At 38.7% G+C, this 21556-nt stretch overlaps 1 protein-coding gene across 2 annotated transcripts in view; it reads left to right on the top strand.

The window, feature by feature from the left end:
* prex1 (phosphatidylinositol-3,4,5-trisphosphate-dependent Rac exchange factor 1) overlaps nt 1-21556 on the top strand; it is a 133787-nt gene that overhangs the window by 87665 nt on the left and 24566 nt on the right. The window contains exons 18-27 of one of the 2 annotated variants that reach the window (XM_022679349.2): nt 193-341; nt 2075-2160; nt 4442-4581; nt 4897-5011; nt 6412-6554; nt 6964-7125; nt 8448-8658; nt 14421-14682; nt 17218-17403; nt 21372-21460. In XM_022679349.2, the coding sequence (XP_022535070.2) occupies nt 193-341; nt 2075-2160; nt 4442-4581; nt 4897-5011; nt 6412-6554; nt 6964-7125; nt 8448-8658; nt 14421-14682; nt 17218-17403; nt 21372-21460 (1543 nt within the window). Of the gene's footprint in view, nt 1-192; nt 342-2074; nt 2161-4441; nt 4582-4896; nt 5012-6411; nt 6555-6963; nt 7126-8447; nt 8671-14420; nt 14683-17217; nt 17404-21371; nt 21461-21556 lie in introns of both variants that reach the window. The other variant, XM_022679348.2, reaches the window with a different exon arrangement.

The raw sequence follows: 21556 nt of genomic DNA, 5'->3' as shown, positions 1-21556 counted from the left end.
AGAGAGCAAGGCCAATTGTGCTTTCTCAGGGCTACAGCAGCTGATGGCAAGCTGCATGAACGGGATTTAAACCAGCGATCTCCCGATCACAGCGGCAGCACTTTAGACCGAGTATATACTCTTCTTATGTATATCTAGCATGCATTATATTGTGCAAATTTTATTTATTTATTTATTTTTTTTTGTGTTAAGATGGCAGGGCTGCAAGCTGGCAAGAAGATCTACTCCATTAATGAAGACCTGGTGTTCCTGAGGCCGTTCTCTGAGGTGGAGACCATGATCAATCAGTCGTTCTGCATACGCCGCTCTCTCAGGCTTCTGGTGTCCACCAAAAACAAGGAGTGAGTGCTTGTGTATAGCTGTGTAGCCTGATACAGGCAGAAACCTACACACACACATACTGTTCACACCTGCTATACTGTAAACAGTACAGCTGTAAAGTGATAGCATTGTTGCTAGCACTACACCTAGGTGATGGGTGACATCAGGGGACACACACTGCAGGGGATATGCCTGCAGACGTGTGTATTTTATTGTTTCATTAATCCGTTTATGAAAAACTTTTGCATCCAAAAATCCCATAATAGCATAAAGTGATTTTATTTAAATATATATATATATATGTTAAAGCAATAAGATTTTATTTCAACTCAATTTTGACTATTTCTGTTGGCCAAACATACATAAATGGCACACTGTATATACTGTATACTTATAAATGTGTGTATATACTTTATGTATATATATATACTGTGTGTATATACAGTGGCATGCTAAAAGCCATGGGAAAGCTGTATGTAAATTGACCAGGAAGTTTGTAGTCATAGGCCATTTCCTAAGATGTAATAGTAAGGCCCAGGACAAACCAATATGAATAAAAAAGATCATTTTAATTAACTGTCCTATATAAAATATGCTAATAATTGTGCTAATTACCCTGAATATGTTTATTTATTTACACAAAAAACAAGATAGATTGTTAGTGTAAAATGATTTTAAGGAAATTCTGCTTTGGATTATATTGTATCTCTTATACCTGTAGTTGATTTACCAACTTGATAGATTTCTTGTAGGGATGCACCGGTGTGGAAATTCTGAGCTGATGTCGATATTTGATAACAGTATATATCTACTGATGCCGATTTATATAGTAGTACATCTCAAAAAATTAGAATATCATTGAAAAGTTATTTCATTTAAGTTATTAAAATATATATATATATATATATATATTATTTTAGACAAATTGGTACTTTAGGCAGGGTGCTAAGTCCTGCTGGAAAATGAAATCCGCATCTCAAAAAAAGTTGTCACCAGAGGGAAGCATGAAGTGCTAAAAGATTTTCTGGGAAAACTCTGCACTGACTTTAGACTTGATAATAAAACACAGTGATATAACAGTCAGTGTGTAATACATCTGTATAACATGAGTTTCACATTTTGAACTCAATTACTGAAATACAGTAACTTTTCAATGATATTTTATTTTTTTGAGATCTACTAGTACCTTACATTTTAGCTCTTAACCAACTGTATGCAAACATTAAAATGAAAGATTTCTCCTGAGGAAATGTTCACATTTATTTAGCTAAGTGGTCATTATATTTTTAAAATAACAAGGTTAAATAAAACAGTAGATCTATTAAAAACTAAATAAAATTTTGCTTAAATCAATGAATTTAAAATAGCACAGCCAGTGTTTGGCCTATTGTAGTAGTGTGGCCAGCATTGCTTGGCCCTTTTTTTGGCATACAATAAACAATAAATATGTCAGCAAGTATTGGTTTGAAATATCTAGACATTAGTCAATTTAGGTGATTCTTTAAAAAAAAAAATAATAATAATTATTAATCAATACCAATATAGTTCCGATATTATTGCACATCCCTATTTCTTGTCCTGTGCAAATAATTAAAAACTTTATTGTTGTCTTTAAGACACCCATGTTACAATATTTCAGTCTGAATCAAACTTTTACATTTCAACTGCATGAATGGAACATTAAAGACTTGTTTCAGGATGAATGAACTCCTCCTGTACTCTTACGCTCTTCTTTCCTTCCGTCTACATGAAGACTTGTGAAGGTTCCAGACTGCAGAGACGGCCTATCCTTCAAACTGAGCGGCTCCTCCCCTCCATATGTGCACGCCGTGAAGAAAGGTGAGCGTTCCCTGCTGGTGTTTCAGAAACAGTCAGAAATAGCCCGAGCGTTATGCTGTTTTTCAGCGTGCTGTCTGAAGCTGGACAGCTGAAACGGCAAGCCTGGTTTCTTTTTCTGTGAATGATTAGTCTCTCTCTCTCTCTTCGTGTTCTTTTGTTCGTTTTATCTGCTTTTCCTCTACAAATGAAAGCTAGTAAAGACACCAGCCGCTTGGTTCGCTGGTCACAGCAGTGAGTTAATTTAATGAAATCCTCCACTCTTCTTCAGAACCAAGCCTCGGGTTTCATTTCCGCAAAAAGCAAAAGGAGGAACGTAATTGCGTTCTCTCCCCCTAACCTGTCAGGCAGATGTTCCGTGAACTAAAAAAAGCTTTTAATAGCGAGGGGGGAGGTGAAGACTCATGACAGAGACTGCTGTGCTCATGTGATAAACATCTGGGTCTCTAAAATTCTCTCTTTAACTCACAATAGGAAAGTTCACAGCCCAAAGTCTCTCCATATGCACCACTTTCTAAAGAGCCGCATGCCCTGAGACCATAAGGTTAACCCCTAGCTTAGTGCTGGATAGGCGTTTACAGAGCCGCTGCAGATTTATAGCATTATGATAATAGCCTTCACGTTGGAAAGTACCCAGGTGACTGGCTGCATGTTACGCTGACTGCGTCTACAGACCATGCAGACTGTAAGCTATTCTCACATGTTCCAAATTCTCTATTCTCAAATGCAGAAGTTAAATAAACAGTTCTCTTTTTACAACAAATGTATAAATATATGTTTTAATCTGATGCACCACAAATTTTAATTTGATCCTAACTTCAAATCATTCCTTTTTAAATAGGATAAACCTGTATGACTAAGTGAAACTTAGAAGGCACAGGGTTGTCAGGCCCCCAAACTGTGCACTGTGAGTTTATTATGACTGCAGGAAAGAGTGGAGAACTTTCGTTTGTGAAAGGAGTGTTTGAAGCAGGGTTTATGTACTGTCACATATTTGGCTTAGCAAAGGTATTTCTGGTACTTTTTCAGGGAATTTTATGTGCTGTTGCCGTTCAGATTCGTTCTGGGGTTTTTGATGTGTTTAGACTGCCATGGCTCTTGTTCTTCCTCATATCAAATGTGTTTATTTTATTGTGGGTTACTGTAAATCAGAATAAATGTAGACTGTTCTTTTATGTTTTACTGTAGCATTTTATAGCTTTTCGTTTTTTAGAAATTGGAATGTAAACTGGCACGCCAGTGGTCTGGCAGAAATCACATCCATATTCAATGTAAAAGTCCCCACATACATATGATGCAGGTCAGTGCGCCATTTTTTAGTTTCAATGGGACAAAACAATACTAATTCCTGTCCAGTGATATTTTTGCCGTGTTCTATGGATAGTAAAAAACGCCAAAATAACACTGCAGTGACCTGTGAGATATGCATATGGGGACTCCTGCATTAAATATGCATGTTTTTTTTCCATGAAGTCATTTGTCTCTTCATTTGGACAGTTCTAGCAAGAAGATGCTTGTCACCATCATTACCACCACTGCACTACACTGTCCACATACACTGACCGTCCCTATCAGATGACTGGATATTCATCAGCCCACAGTTCTTGTATTATTAAAGGTCTCCTTCCTTCTTTGTGAAATACAGTAGGTCTCTGAGTTGTATGTGATGCTGCATGTGAAACAGTTTCTCAGCTTCCACTGTCTGCAGTAGATAGTAAAAGAAAATCCTCAGAAATACGAGTTGATTAGAGACACGTTATGGTGTCTACGTCAATCAGTGAATTCATGGCCTCGTCCACCTCGGCTCAGGACCACACACAGGTGGTCTGCACGGCCGGGGCGGGAAGCCTACATTGGCCCGCGGCATTGATAACATTTCGTTCGGCAAACAGAGTCTGACATTAGGTTAAGAAGGGTTAACTTTATCTAGCACTCAGTGCTATATCTTTAATTAAGGCTGTATTTCAAAAAAATTGTCCTTTGAGTTTTAGAGCTGTAAAATTGGGGGGGGGGGGTTGCGTTCTCTGCTGCAGTGCTGTTAGCCAATCAGAGTCAATATGTTTGCATGTATGTATATTTATAAGCAAGAGCCAATTCCTTTCTTTCTTTAGAGAGAAATTTAAATAAATACCTGAGCTCACAAAAAAACGGCCTTACATGGCATTTATTCACACTAGAAACTAGACATTTTAAAATGAATGAAAAATTGATGGAATGAGACCTTTACTGTGTCTGTGTGTGTTATACTCCATGTGTAACCATGTGTGTTTGTATATGTGTGTAGGTTCAGATGCAGCAGCAGCCGGTTTACAGCCCGGTCAGTGTGTGCTCAAAGTGAACGGTGCCAACATGAACCACAGCATCTTTGAGGAGGTGCTGGAGCACTTCAGTAGTTACAGACCTGAAGAGGAGCAGAATGAACCGGTGAGATCCTGCACTCCAGCTCTGCTGCTTTCATTCATATTCTGGAAGCTATAAATATAAAGGATGTGGAATTAGGTTATATTTAAGATAAAAATATTTGAATGTGTAATTGTACTATACTGGAAATATGTGTCTTGAAAGGTGCAGTTAAATTAATTCATAATATTAATAAAAACAATATTAGAAATTAAGTAGATACTAGATACTAATGGTTAATGTTATTATTAATAGTCTTGTAGAAGAATTAGGTTACAGCACAGCTTGTGCCTATCAGTGTTCTCTATCTTGTGTTCTCTCTTCTCTTTCTGTATGCAGGCTTGTGGTCAGTGGGTGTATCGTGTGTATGACGATGTGGAGGAACAGGCGTTCAGTTCTTGCCTATCTGAAAACGGTTCAGAGGCAGAGGAAAACGGCTGCTCTAATGGAGCAGGTACTGTGGTTGTGGGTGTAGTGGGTGGTTGTGGGTGTGGTGGGTGGTTGGGTGTTGTGCTTGGTTTATAGGGTCTAAAATAGTATTCATCAGGTCAAACTGTTGTACATGCAGTACAGTAACACACTGTATTTCTCTTACCCCACCCATGTGCAGCTGTTTACCTGTACAACTAAGAGGAATATATATATTTTAAACTGTATTGATCGATTTTTTGTGACATTTTGTAGATACATAAATTACCTTTTAACTTCTGCTTAACATATTCAGCTCAACATATGTTACATTTATTACTTTTTTTCCTATGCCTTAAACATGTTTAGAGTCACCTGATGTTCACCTGATAGTATATTAACAAACTGGACATTTACATTTTCATTTTTGACAGTTTTCACTCTTATCCATTGCAACTTACCAGGTTACTCATATTACACAGATTTACAGTCTTTTGTTCCCTATTGTCTCTTATTGGTGTAACACAGATTACTTATTCAGACCAGTAACTGAACTCCAGTCACACTGTCTGAAATGCTGTTTTAGCTCACTGGCATGTTGTAATGTTATCCAGCGCATCTATAGGAAATCTATAGGAAATCTAAATCTTTCTGCTGGGTTTTTATTATGTAATGTTGATAATAGTAACAGACTGCTAATGCTAAAATAGTACTATTTTTTCTGATGGGATTATGTTTCAGCCTCCATGGACATATATGGCCAAAACCATTTCATTTTATACTTTAAGAATGATTAGAGATTTCAAATGTCTGTTTCCATCAACACCATTGTAGACCTTAGACCGGGCCCAGAAAAATTTTATTAAGTAGAACGTTAAATCGAAGCTTTTTAAGAACATTTTGAGGCTGAGCCTGATTTTGAATGAGCGAAAATGTGTTCAGAATGATGTTAATTAATATTGCAACACTGAAGAAGCTTAGACCTATTATTTAAGAACAATGTTTGTTAAGAAAAGCAGCACACAGCACTGCAAGTCAAATGCACAATGCAGACAAATCGAGGAACTGTGTTTAAAACAAAGTTTAATTTGTTACTTTGCTATATTGTGATTATCACGCAGTAGCTTTTTATAAAATAAAAATAGCTTTCAAAAACAGACGTCTACGTCACAGACCATATTCTCAAGCCCGACCAGAGCTGGCCTGAGGATAGAGAATTTAACCTCTACACCATTGAGACTCATTGTTGAACATTTCTCCTGAAATGAGCATTTCATACCAAACCTCTGTTTATATCGTAATGATTATAAAACATACATAAATATAGACAAATTCCCTTTCTGTATCAGATTATAATGTATAGCCTGCTACACACCTATCTGTATTGGTTTCCCTGATGTTTTAGGCTCAGTACAAATCCTGGAACCTCTTTCTGTTTGTCTGCAGATGCTCCACTTGTCAATCTGATGGTGGACAATGTACACTTGGAGCATGGTGTTGTGTATGAGTATGTGAGCACTGCCGGTATTAAGCACCATGTGCTGGAGAAGATGGTTGAACCTAAGGGCTGTTTTAGTCTCACAGCAAAGGTAATAAGTGGAAAATTTCATTAAACTAAGATATATTAACAAATATGCTTCATTTAGTCTTTAGCAATTAAATAAATTACCTTACAGTAGTAAAGAAGTAACTGATGTCTCAAGAGAGAAATTGTAGAGATATTGCTATAAATTACAAAAAACAAATGCACTGATGTTTTTTTTTTTTTTTTTTTCTTCTTCTTCATAACATCTGGAGCCCATGGGCTTTTTAAGAAACAAAGGCAATAAGTGGAAAAGATAATAAAAATAACCTTGAAAGAATGTTGGATGCTGGCCATTGGTATTTTTGCTGTGTAGCATTTAGAGCTTCTTACTCTTACTTTTGGAGTTCCCCTATTCCCCTATCCCTTATGTAACATCTGGATTTTTTATGTAACATCTGGGTGATTTATTTCAGATATTGGAAGCTTTTGCTAAAGATGACGACCACTTTGTGACCTGCTGCAGTCATCTGATTGCTCAGAGCGACCGGGTAGTGTCCATGCCCCAGTATGAGTTCAGAAACATCTGTGACACCAAACTGGAGAGCATTCAGAAACGCATCTGCAGCTACAGACAGGTGACAGCAAGGAAACACCCACTCTCTCATTTTAAATTGCCATTTACAGTGTGATTTTGTTTTGTTATTTACATGAAATTACATACCCTGGCATGCCACATGTGATGGGACTGGAACTAGTATTGTGTCTTATGACTTTTTTTGCCATGTCCCAAGGAAGCTAAGGAACGCTTTTCTGACCTGTAGGATATGTGTGTTGGGTCTCCTGCATTGAATATGGATATGATTTCTACCTTATCTGTGCCATCACACAGACAATTCTTGCCAGATGCTGCTGGTCCTGATCATTACCATGCACTGTGATGTCCACTTTGGGTTTATCACATTGGCAGTGCACACATAAGAGGAGTGTTAAATGTTAAAAGCCTGCACAATTTCAGCAGTGTAACGTTTCATCCATCTGGCACCAACTATCAGACCTCTTTGGGAAAGTTCACATTGCCTTGCCATGAGCACAATGTTCATCATTCTGTCTTAATCAACTATTTTCCATTCAGGTACACCACTGACTGATTAAAACCCTGACAACAGTCAGCCGCACAATCATATCTTAGCCTTGCAGGAAGCGGCATGCACGCTCAGCTTGTGTACACCCCTGCTACTTACACACACAAATGCACTGCAGAGTGCATACCCAGCTTTACACATCACCAATAAACTGAATTAAGAATAAAATAACATTGCTGTTCCCTTAAATGACCTGCTGGCACACCTTCACAGCGTGAACGTGCAAATCATACAAGCAAAAGTGTCGCTGTTAAGACACGTAAGTGCCAAAGTCAGAGCTTACCTGCCTCTTAGAGGGAACAATGACTGGCACACTGATTGGTCTATTTCATGTTACACACACAAAAAACACCCATGATTATTTAAGAGAATTAGTACGGTAATCCTGACTTTCAAGCGATTTTCAAGTTGGGCAATGCGCATTTTCTGCGCTCTCACCATATCAAAGACACAACGGCGCCCTAAAACCAGCTGAACGATCCACAATTGACCGGAGCGCTATAGATCGCTAAAATAGGGCAGTTACATACTGCTGTCCCATTACTTTTGGCATGCCAGTGTTATTGCACATTGAATTATGGGCTGTCTTACACATTATAAGGTTGCACATACTTTGTTTAAAATAAAATCCTAAAGTAGAAAATAATAATAACGATATTTCAACACAGTCAATTGTGTTTGGTTGATTGATAGAAAGTCTGATTTTCTCAACTTCCCAGTGGGAAAGTTTGAAGTTTGTTTTTGTTAAAAAAAAGGTTAGAACCAGTCTGTGACTGTGTTTTGTTTTTTTCTGTTGTGTGTTTTTGTGTTCTTAGTTTGCAGACGAGCTGCGGAACAAGGCCTCTCCCATGTTTAAGCAGGCCAGCACAAATTCACACGCTCTGAGCTGCATGGACTTCGTGCCCACCAACTGCCACTTAAACCTAATGCAGGTGTCCTGCCCCAAGACCAGCACGTCAGCGGGCCGTGCCTTCAGCATTCGATTCGGACGCAAAAACTCCTTCTTTGGCCTGGACCCTGACCAAGGTCAGGTTTATTGTGAGTGATAGTTTAGCACAAAATCTAATTTACACAGTTTTTCAGTCCTGGTGCTGTATAACACTCTTAAAGTATCAAAATGTACACTCAAGTATGCACTGATATATACACTCATCATCAAAGAAATAGTTGCAACAAGAGCTGCACCCAGAAGAAGGAAATATTTATTGAGCTACATTTACAGAAGTATGTGTGAAGGCCAATTTATAGTTCTGCATCAAACCTACACCGTGGCTTATGTGCACCCTGTGTGTCGCTGTGGACCCTACTCCATAGCACCATCCCAGAAATGTAACTACACATTGTGCAATGCAGACAGCAGCTGCAGCTGTGATTGGTCCACTGAGCCATTCCAGGCTGCTTATATATTCTCACACAGTTCCGGCAGATTTTGCAGTAGAAGTGGAGTAATGATAGTGTATCCAGAATTGATAGATGATCCAGAATGCAGCAGCGCACCTGGTCTTCAACCAGCCAAAATGGGCACATATTTATTCTCAATGCTCATTGAGCTCCATTGGCTACCAGTTGCTGCTCATATCAAATTCAAAGCTCTTACAATCTCCTACAAGGTGATGACAATACAGCTCCTGCCTACCTGCACTGATTACTCCTGAAGGATTACGCTACCTCCCGCCCGCTGCGCTCCTCCAATAAACGTCGCCTCGCTTTACCAAACAAACACTCACACAAAGCAATCCAGACTGTTCTCATACAGAGTTCCCCAATGGTGGAACAAACTACCTTCCACTACCAGATCAGGAGAGTCTCTCACTATCTTTAATAAACTCCTGAAGACAGAGCTCTTCAAAGAGCACTTACTCTCCTAACACCTCTAACAAACTAACTAATTCAAACCTTACGTAATTCTTCCCCTCCCTTCCACCTCTATCCCACTAGTTACATTTAACCCCCTGTAGGCCCTACCTAAAAACGTTTTTTTTTTTTTACATTGAACTTTTATTACAAAATCATACATCGTACATCATTATTGTAAGTTGCTTTGGACAAAAGCATCTGCCAAATGTAATGTAATGTGAAAATGTAATGTATCCAGAAGAATCTCACAAATTTTTAAACAGTAAAGCTCTGGAGATGGACTTGGACACAACGAAGTATCAGTTTTTGACAATGGACAACAATTGTCCTGTTGGAAAAGTGCATCAGAGTGCATGTTCAGGACCTCATTGATGTAAGATTGGCCGCCAGAGTTCTTGTAATGAAGATAAAGGTGATCTGGCAGCATATTAAATTACACCCCATACCATGAGACCAACCCTCTGGGTGCTGACCACATTGCCTCCATACACAGGTTCGTTGGTTGTCTTCACCTAGACAAAAGCAGTACTTGCTGCTATTCTCAGTTACTTCATGACAGTCTGGCACACCTACCCACCAAGTTTCCTTCCAGTCAATTTATTTTCTTTCTGGGTGCAGCTGTTTTTTGATGATGAGTGTAGATATGCAGCTCATACTGTACCTCCAGGAACCATAAATCTTGGTTTAAAAGAAAAACTGTGTAAATTAGATTTATTTTCCACTAAACTGTGGCTTTCAGACACACAATTGCATTGTGACATTCTATGCCATTACCTCTTACCTCCCATGTGCCTTTTTAAAGTCTAAACTAATCTACAGACATGGTCCTGACATTGGACATTTACTTGAATCTAACCTAGCTTTAGGCCAGTTTTCTTTTTAGATGTTTCAATTCACCAATGTCTATTGAAACAATTAGCTTGATTGCATCCCCAGCACAATGATTCCATTAAACAAATCTCCACTTCATGATAGCTCAATGTCATAAAACAGTAATTAAACCATACAGTTGAGACCACAAAGGCCTCGTAAATTTCATGCCCTGCTGTAATGACTATTCCCACAGCAAATCAGAGCCTTTTTAAAGCTCTCAGCCTGGAATTGCCTCCATCAGCCTTCCATTACAGCTCCATTAGACCATGATGAGTGGCCCTCGGTGATGTCAGCCCACCAAGCCCCTCAGGACCACCCTCTCCCATTTCCTGCACCTTCGGTGCAAAGATTTATTTTCATGTGTTTGACGGCTTGATGTTGTGCCCTCTGATTAGATGGGTAATTCAACTAACTGTGTTTATGCAGGAGTCATTAAGACTAAACTAATTGTTGCTAATAATTAACCTTTTCTTGCCCTTTTTTGCTTATTTACTTACTGTTTGTCCATTGGTTTATTGAGATATATTGAGATATGGAGGTTTTCTAAATGAAATTAGCTCCTTAATGCTTACTCATAATGCTCATATAAGCCATATAGTGTTGTTTCAGCTACTTAAGTTGCACCCGTTACTGACACAGATTTGCAAGTGCACACAAATATAGCTTGACTAGTCTTAGTAGAGAAGAATTGCTGATATGAACAGGTGTATAACATCCACTAGCATTGAGCTGTGGAGCAGTGGAACTGGGTTTTCTTGAATGATCCAGGTGCTTCATCCAATTCTTTTGGGATTAGCTGGGGAGTCAGCTGGGATGAGGTGATCATCCAAAGTCATGACTTCACTGATTTGTGTCTTGCTGCTGTATGCAATCAAATAATCTGAGCAGTGCTTCCAAATTTAGTAGAAAAGTAGAAAACTTTTCTGGACAGTTGAGACAAAAGCAGGATAAACTGCTGAATGAGAAGGTGTCTCAATACTTTTGTCCATATGATGTATTTGGATTTTGAATAAGTTTTTTTTTGCGGTTTCTGATACTGATTGACATTGTTAGAGAAGTTAGAGAAGTCCACTGTATTGCTTTAAAAACATAAAAGCGGCCGTTTTAAAGCCTTAATGTTGTCTATACTTCTGAACTTCAGCAAATTCTCAGAAACAGGATGTGGTGCTTGTCCTCAGGATGAAAGAATAGCTCATTCATTTCCGAATCTTTTTCAAAGTGCCCTCCCACTACTCAACTATGAAAACAAAAGCCTCACACCACTTTTCTAGCTGTTGTACAGAAACAGCTGTGCATAGAAGCACGGGTTCAGTTTTGTCAATTCTAAATAGAATCCTGAAAAAAAATACACTACTGATCCCAGTCTTAAAACTATACTTAAAAATGTGTCCCGGAAACACTTCACTTTGCCAGCTTTAATCCAGACAGCACTCCATTTACCGTTAATGTATGTGCTTCTAATCACACATTAGCTTTTCTGGTACTTACCTCGGTATTGTACAAGCTCTAATGCAGGTAAATTGCCCTGTCAGCTTTTCCAGATCCTTAACTTCACTCTTACCATTCAATTACTGATATAATTAAATAAAATGTATATCTATAGCACTTTTACAACTGATGTTGCGTATAGGCTTTACAGAAATCCAGTAATTACACAGGAGATACATAGTTGTGATGGAAAAATTGCTGTAAAAATGTACTGATTATGGTTATTGTAACTGGCAGCAGTTAGAGTGCATGTGAACATAGTCTGTAATGGAAGGTGGCAGCTAGTCTGAGGCAGGTGGCAGAAAACTCCAATGGGTCAAATTTCCATAATTGTCTCGCAGGATAGGTGAGCAGTCATTAACTCAAAATGTAAATAATCAGATTAGTTCTGATTGGATTTATGGAGTCAGATCTGACTATTGCAGACTAACTAAAATAAGTGTTACAAAAGGTAGCATATCTACCAGTCTGCTATCCAAAGAAAGTGGTCACATGCAAGTGGCAGATTCAGATTTCCAGATTTCCACTAAGGCTGGGTGCTGCAGCATTAGCATTAGCAGCTAACTGCCCGATAATACTCACCTCTCTGTTAGCAGGTAATGCTAATGCTGCTTTAGAAGTGCTAGACAAGGTGAATGGCAAATAGGCTAGCTCTTAGCGCAATTATCGGCTAATGCTAATACTGCTTTAGTCTCAGTGCTGGAAAACTAAACTGAAACTCCTGTATAACACTGTACTTCAGCAGAGTGGCCTTACTGCTCTTTACAGCCTGACTGGTAAAATTCATACAGGTGCACGGGATTATAAGAAACAATGACTATTTTTGAGAAGATTAAAGGATTTTAAATGCGCCTTATAGTGTGAAAAATACTGTACATGTTTATAGGTGAGGTGCTTGCTCCTTAAGTTGTGAGCTTTAGATGTCTTTTTTTTTAATGTAGCTCATATACAGACACTGCAGACTGAGGCTGTTCTCCATCTGTCTGCTGTTTTTAACTACACCTGCCCGGAGCGTCTGCCGCACCAGACGCCGTCTGGACAGAGCTGCACCAGCCATGTTGTTCTAGGTCCTCTTCGCAGTCTTTCTGCTCTGTTATCGAGCGCTTCTCCTCACATCTGCTCAGCAGTTGTGCCACGGCCAGAGATGATTGGAATTCCTCTGAAGCTGGAGCTCGTCGGGCCTCCTGGGCTACGGCTTCATGACTGTGGAGATGCTGCTCCAGTGCACTAGGAGTTTTTTCCTGCCTGTGATGCAGAGTTTTTTCTGTTTAATGTTGTGTAAAAAAGTGAAGAAGCTAAGTTTTGAAGTGGATGAACTGTAGCAGTGATCCAGTGACACTACAGTATACTTACCCAGTAGTTAAATTTTGAGATGAATCAAAAGCTAATCAAACGAATTAAAAGCTATTGTGATTCAACTATTAAAACCCATAGGGGAAAAAACTGCATAACATATCTCCTAGTGTATGTATAGCTATTTCAGAATTTCGGCTACACTTGTTACAGGACTGATTCTGATTTATTTTCTGATCATTTATCCAGCATTAGCTGTTGACATTGGTCTAGTACTAATACCCACTAGGAATTTATTTGCTGCTTTAACAGTTCAGTTCTGCACAATTCAGTTTGTTACAATTTAACATAAATATTTTTCAAGCATAAATTATAAGTGTAATTCCATATTTCAAATCCAGTCAAGTCTAGATGTGTTTTTGTTCACATACTATTAGTGAAATTATTTGTTAGCTGGCTAGTCACAGGAAATAATGAGATGATAAAAGATATGTAAAATGTAAAGATCAAAAGCAAAATAGAACTATTCAATAATAAATTATAAGATAAAAAGATAGCATAAAAAATGAAAAAAAAAAATATTAATCTGCATAATAAAATTAAAATATAAAACATATAGTAAGATAAATAATAAATAAATCAAGCAAATAAAGATATAGTATAAAATAATATGTATATAATAAAATGAAATATTAAAAAATATATAGATAATAAGAAAAAAAATAATCTAAAACAATAGACTTTCCATAAACAAACATATTTTGAACAGTCATGGTGAGTTTATGCAGAAAGTTTCTTGAGTAAAATTCTTAAGTTCTTGTCTTTTACTTGAAACTGCATGAAACTGAGTAAACATCACCAGTTATTACTCACATCAGGACATTACTAGCACTACTGTTTCTAATATAAAATAGATTGATTAACCTATTTTTTGCAGCAGTGTTTGTGTAATTGTGTCATTTTTAAAATTAGAATATATCTTTACTCCCAGCCAATTACGTCACAAGATCATCAGCAGCTCATCAGTCATACTCTCAGTTTTATCTCCATCTCCCCGCCCTTCCACTTTTTCCACCCTGTTTTCCGTTTTACTCTAATGGAACTCATTCCCATCCACTGCCACTTAATTCAACTTCCTTTCTACAATTCAGCTTTCTTCTCCTTTTTCCTGTTTCCCTTTGGACTTTAATCTTCACTGTATCCTCAGAGCAGTGTTCATCTGAGCTTGATTAGAGTTGATTGATCCTGACAGAAACCTTCCCCTCTTCCCTCCACAGCCAATCTGAACCCCATGTCCCACACGGTGCACTGTGTGACCAGCATGGCGGCTCCTTCCTGGAGCTGCCGCGGTCTGGACGAGGAGCTGGACGGAGGTGAGGGGGGCGTGGAGACCGGCAGGAAACGGACGCAGGGAGAAGGAGGCCTGAGCTTTCTCCTCAAACACGAGGACACGGAGACCCAGGACAACTACATCTGCCTCTATAACCGGCTGGACGTCGCCGTGAGGGAGATGAGGCTCTACGTGGCTCAGATTGATGTGTATGTAGTTTCTGCAGATTCTTAAAAGCTGTTATTTAAATGCCAAATACAGTCAGAAATTCAGTTAATCAAAAACACTGACCCTCCATTATCTTAAAAAAAAGCCTGTTAGCCAGCCCCTTTACATTAACATTGACATATTTAATAATCCTAAAATTCACCACAATACTACATATATATGCCCATAGATTGATGAGATAGCAAAACTATTCAACAGAATCTATAGAATAAATGCTTCACATATATGTATGTATGTATGTAAATCTGTCTGTCTTTGTCTCTGTTGGTTTGTTTATCTGTTTGTTTGTGTAGTTACATTCCACTGACTGACATACATCCATAAGCACACACACATGCACACACACTTGCATGAACACACTTGAACGCACACACACTGCATACACAGCTGATCACACCCAATCATCCATCACTTACTATTTGGTTTGGAGTTTTCCCCTATTTTTCGATTACTATTATCAGTACTATTATTTATTTTACATTTTATCTTCTTGTAATAAAAATTAAGTCGCCCCCCCTCCCCCCCCCCAAAAAAAAAAGAAGCTAAATACAGTGATGCATTAAGTTCTATTGTATTTTTGCACTTCATTCAGTTAAACAGCACTCTGTAATAAAATACACAATTTAGTCAGCGTTCTTTTAGCTCTTTATCAATATGCTTAAAACTATATTGTCAATATAATGACATTTATCGTGATACGATGAAATATCATCATATCGATATTTAGTTTATTTTTGTAGTGGGCTGGGCTTAATCTTGGCCAGACTGACGGGTGTGAAGTGTAGACTATGATACAAGTACAATACAAGTCTGCAGGATAATGAGAGCTTGTGTGTGTGGATCTGTCTGCACGGCTGAACGTACACTAGTAGCTGCCTCACAGCTGCCTGTTTCTCCCCCGGACAGCACAGCTGTGCAGCAGAAGCTGAAGAGAAGTGTTTGTGTCCGTTTAATACCGGGGTGTGTCTCCACCACACCACAAAATAGAGAGGCCCACCACCCACCTCTCCGTTCTGCTTCTCTCCCACTTCAGGAAGCCTTTTCTGAACATCTAAAAATATTTATGGGCAGGGAAGGCGCAGCTGAAGCTAAAGCCATAACACGGCACAGCAGAGGAGAGAGAGTTATCCTGCCACTCCCTTCGGTCATTCTCTTTCTCCTGTTTATTTTGATAACCCATGCTTGAAGGAAATTCTGTGCAATGTGGATAATAGGATGTGATGAGATTTCAGGGCTGCATTTCATCACAGTTCATTATAAGTAGAGCTGGGCGATATTGTAAAACATATTAATAAAACCTAGATATTCTCAATTATGATATTAATTGATTTTGATAGTTGTAGTTCTTACTAAACTAAAAAAAATAAAACAGTTTTATTCTGTTTTAATTCAATTCGTAACAAACAGCACCATCTAGAGCTATCAAATATGCACACTGCTATTTCCTTAAGTCAAATCCTGTGCAAGCAAAAATAAACCCTGTACATAAACCTAATATAAAAAGAAATGTTTAATTTAGCTATATTTGAAGCAGATTTTATATTGAAGAATATCATATAAGGAGAACTCTGGTGTAAAATTGACTTTGTTCGTAGGAAAACATGATAAAAAGTTCTTACCTTTGTTGAAAAGCACACCACCGCTTTCCCACAGCTTTCTGAGATCCAGTAATTTTGTGCTTTTTGCCCAGCAGCGCTCTGTACAACGACCGCTTACATCCCATAATGTTAGCTCCATCACGGTACTGCTAAGGACAGACATATATACATAGACTCTGCATAACCTGCCTCCTGGCGTAGCAGCCGGCACCCAGTCCATTTATTTACATGGAAAAAGTGTTTAGTACACCTATAATAATTACAACTTTACCAGTTTTTACCACATTTTCACACAGTTTGGTTCATTACAAAGGACAGAGATGTAGTAATGATTCAGGACTCTGTCACACATTTCAATATTACATCACGCATTACACATATTAGAGTGCTGAGCACAAAATTACTGTGGAAGAGCAGAGTTGTGCTATTTTATCATGTTTTACTACACCCAAAGTCAATTTTACACGAGTTCTCTTTTAACCTCCTTGTATTTCAGTCAAACATATAAAATACAAAAATCACTGCCACATAAGGGTTCTTTACAGGTTTCTGACAGAGGCACAATTCTATCTATTGAGTTAACAGCTTCTACATGCAAAGATATACAGTCTTTTTTTTTTTGTCCTTTTTAAGAAAAATGCATTCAAATTGTTATTTCAATTAGCCTGGCAGCACTATTTGGATTTTCTTGCACTGTTTTAACAGTATGGTTGTATGGTGGCTGTTGCTGCTGTGGTGGGTCATAAGATTCTATCATTTATTAGCCTCAGTATTAGCCTCAGCACTACAGTTCAACAGCCACAAACTGAACCAGCATGTTTAGAACCCCAAACACAAAACAATGAGAAAAAAAAGAACGGTTGCTTTAATATTTTGCTCACCACAGTGTGTGTGTATGTGTGCCATTTTTATCTATAGGCTTCTGTCATCCATCACTGGACCCATCCAGCCTCAGGGGACTGAGCCCCCCTCTTTTGACAGTGTCCCCCCTACCTCCCCAGGCCACGAGGAGTCAAATCAAAGCAAGAGAGTGTGCTTCAAAGTGAACGAGGACGACCAGGAGGACTCAGGGCATGACACCATGAGCTACAGAGACTCTTATAGGTGAGAGAGAGACACACACACACAAACACATATATATCAACACAAGGAATACCCTTATCTGACCCAGTGACTTAGGATCAGGGTTGATCCACACATATTTAAATGGATCAGGTATCTATGTGCTTTTTAATCCCAATCGACCAAAGTGTTCACAGCTCCATCTGGTGTCCTCAAAGCTCCACTAACAGGCATTATTGTCCAGTCGGCAGAATTAAGAGAGTTCTTAAAGGCTAAATAAAAGGCTTTTGTGTGTATTTCAACTAATAGAGTAATCCACTCTTCCCTCCATACAACAACTCTCACACATGATAGATCTACTTCCATGTGTTACAGTTGGCAATTTGTTCTTCTCATGAAAGGCAATTCCTTTTTTCTTTGCTGAATGTGCACAATGGTCCATTCCAGATGCCTCCGAGCCCAGAGGAGTGGATGCTGCTCCTGGACATGGTTAACATAAGGCGTCTCTTTTTACAGTAATATTTTCTCTCCATTTTTTTTCCCCAATTTACAAGGCCAATTACCCAACCCACTCATTAGGACTCCCCCTTTCACTAGTGATGCCCCAACACCAGGAGGTTGAAGACTAGCACATGCTTCCTACAACACATTTGAAGTCAGCCGCCGCCTCTTTTTGAACTGCTGCAGATGCAGCATTGCTGAGTAGCATCACAGCGCACTGGTTCTGATACATCAGCTCACAGACACCTTGTGCTGATCAACATCACCATTTGGAGTGATGAGAGGAGAGAGTGCCATCTGAAGTCTTCTGCTTGTTATTGTAAGCCAAAATTCAGCAGTGTTTAAAGTTGGATCAACCCATGTTCACTGTGGGAGAAGGGATTTACAGGAGGCTTCACATTTCACACTTATCTCTCTATCGCTATTCACTGCTTGTGGCTGACACCTTTAGGTTTATCTGGAACTGCTGGTTTGGGCAGAGCGTTGCTCATTCTGACCACTAACAGTAGACTGGCTGCAAACTGCAGGGGCTAAATGACGGACTGAGTGTGCACTCTCTTCCATTATACAGCCATCACCTTTAAAACGTTGCTGCTTTCAGAGTGGGTGAGCTCATACAGTACAGCTCCACTTACACAACCCAGAACTGACGTCAGCTTTCGGGGCAACGTGTGGAGGGGAAAAAAAGGGAAATCACTTTTACCGTTATTTATGTGCAAAGTGAAAAAGATTGGTGGGATGCAGTATTTGAAACCCCCCACCTACTGCATTCTCATTCTGCATTGGTTTCCCTGTATCTCACTTTCTTGATTAGTTTCTGTCTGACTCATGTTATTTTGCTAAATAACATCAACATGCTTCTCTTTCTGATTTAGATTTAAATGTATTTATTGATGTAACATAATAGTTAAATAGAATATATTATAACTATATATTTTACCACAGTTCGTTCCGACCCTGCAATGTAATTGGCTGAGAGGCGTTTTATGAGTGCCATTATCAGCCGGTAAAGCACTGTAACCGAACATCTCTGTGTATTTCTCCGCCAGCAAAATAGCAGTAATACATGTGAGGAACTGCTATAAGGTGTAATATTGGCACTAATATTACACTTTATAGCACTTCTTCACATGTATTATTGCTTAAATAATAGCTGCTATTTTGCTGCCATTACTTTTTTATTATTATGTTGAGTAGTTACAGTGGTATTCTGATCAGGTGCTTTGGTACTGCTAGGTAGCTGCTTAAGTGGTTGCATTGGTATTCCAGGTAGTTGCTGTGGTCTTGCTACGTGGTTGCTGAACTATTGTGGTGGTATTCCATGCAGTTGCTGTGGTGCTGATATAACTTAACCTGGTGGTTGTTGTAGTGATGTTGCTAGGTGCTTGCTGTGGTGTCTCTAATGGTTGCCATGGTGTTTTCAAGATGTTGCAAGGTTACTGGGGTGTCTCGTGTTGTTTGCTTTGGTTTCCGTAAGTGGTTTCTGTGGTATCCTAGGCCAGGTGGATGCTCAGTGGATGCTAGATGGGTGTAGTGTGAAAAGGTGAATGCAATGGTATTACAGGAAGTTGGCATGATGTAACATATTGGTTGCTTGGAAATTACTATAGTGTCCCAAGTGGTTTCTATAGGTTGCTGGGTAATTGTTCAGGTGTTGCCAAGTGGTATAATCTTGGAAACCTACATGGGATGAGTGGGAAAACCCCACAAATCCAAAAAAATCCACAAAAATGGAACAATCTTACATACAAAAGGTGTCCATGTTTTAAAAACTGTGGGACGAATTGCAGAAATAATGATTTCGAAAAGACAAAAGCATCTTTTTTTTTTTACCTACATTATCATACACAGACATACTGTCTTGAATGTGTCCATAATTAGAAGCACGCACATTTGCATAAATACATAAATACACACTCTTTCTGTCCTCTGGGAGGATGAGTAACATAACCTGCTGAGATGCTTCCATTCTTAGTGTGTGGTGTTTGAGTAATTGCGGCCTGTGCTCCTCAGCCCTGACTGCTGTGTGATTCTATAATGTGTAGCTGTATAGGGAGCACTGCCCTTAACCTCATATGACATCTGACCAGAAGCATTCCACAGCCCAGTGTGGTTCCCGGGCTTTACCCCTCATTACTCCCCAGCCCTTCAGTAAAACCCAGCTCTGCCGTCACACATCACTGTGGCTGTGAGTTCAGCCTTAGAGCTCATTGACAATCCAGTTACGAGTGTAATGGCTCTTAAAGCAGCTTCTACAGTCCATGCTCTCATTAAACCATGAAATGTAGCCAATGGAGCTTATTTACAATGATGTTTTTGTTGTTTATTCACTGAAGCTGAGCACAGTGGTGAAGAAACATTACACATTCTTGCACAACACTGATAGTTTTGACTCAGGAGCAAAATCATTAAGGATTTAAACAGTTTACTATGTTTTTAAAGGAAGGCTTTGATTGAAAAAAATCTAATTAACATAATTTACTCTATGAACCAGATGCAACTGACAAATAATTGTTTAGTATCTGACATGTTCTTAGTTATTTTTAGAACAATAACTCACTGAACATAGCCTGTCACAAACCTTATCCTAAAAAATACAAAATCTGTTATCTATGTTATCTATGCATACAGCTTAGGAAAGTTTTGGAAAAATAAAAGTACCCAGAAAGTTTGGGAAAAGTCATGGAAATTTGGTCTACATATCTTTGTGGTGCAAATTAGCGATGGAGAAAATCTATTTTGAGCTAACAAATACATCAGCTCAGAATTTATTCAGTAATTTAACCCTGCACGATGGAACTCTCAGGATCTGACACACATTTTATTATAAAAAATATATTTTAGGCCTACTATAATCAATTTTAATTATAATTTTAGTTGATATTTGGTTTTATTGTCCATGTCTGCACTGATGATTTGAAGATCGTATGGTCATGAAAATTTACCTTCATGAAAAAAATAATGGGAATTTATTGGTTAAAAAGTGTATGAACCTGAGCTTAGAAAAATAGCATTGATGGGTGGTTACTCAAAACACCGTTATAAAATGATTAAAACACCATATAGTGCACTATTTCTGTAATGGGGAATTGTTCCGAATGCTGCTACTGTCTTTTATTTCTAGGGTTAACCCTCTAGAGTCCACAAACACACCGTCTCGGGTTCTGATTCTCACTAGTGGATTTGTGTGTGTCGGCCTTTCTGTAATCTGTAATTGGTGGAATTCCTTTTTGTTTATTAATTTTCTGTGTGAAACTGACTAATTAAACTTTTTTCATAGTTTTGTGTAAATCATGTATGATCTTGTGCTATTGTACAAATGAAAGGGCAGACTATGTGGATTCAATACATGTTTTTTATTTACATATATATTTTTGTGCTGTTTTATCACAAAGATATTAATAGAAATATCAAGACAGCTGGAGAGTTTGTGGACCCCAGAGGGTTAAAAGATATTTTAAGTTAAGTGAGTATAATCAGGTGATGTTTGTTTCTGTGTGTGGTTTCAGCGAGTGCAACAGTAACAGGGACTCAGTGCTGTCCTACACCAGCGTCCGGAGCAACAGCTCGTATCTGGGGAGTGATGAGATGGGCTCAGGTGAGACGTCATACTTACTGGACACGAGTCGTACTGACAGTAGAGATATGATTCATCCACCACACGAGTCAGAGTCAATATGAGTGTGATGATTTT

Source organism: Astyanax mexicanus, chromosome 12, assembly GCF_023375975.1.
Source record: "Astyanax mexicanus isolate ESR-SI-001 chromosome 12, AstMex3_surface, whole genome shotgun sequence".
In the NCBI taxonomy this organism is placed as follows: domain Eukaryota; kingdom Metazoa; phylum Chordata; class Actinopteri; order Characiformes; family Acestrorhamphidae; genus Astyanax; species Astyanax mexicanus.
This window is presented reverse-complemented; position numbering and strand designations above follow the sequence as displayed.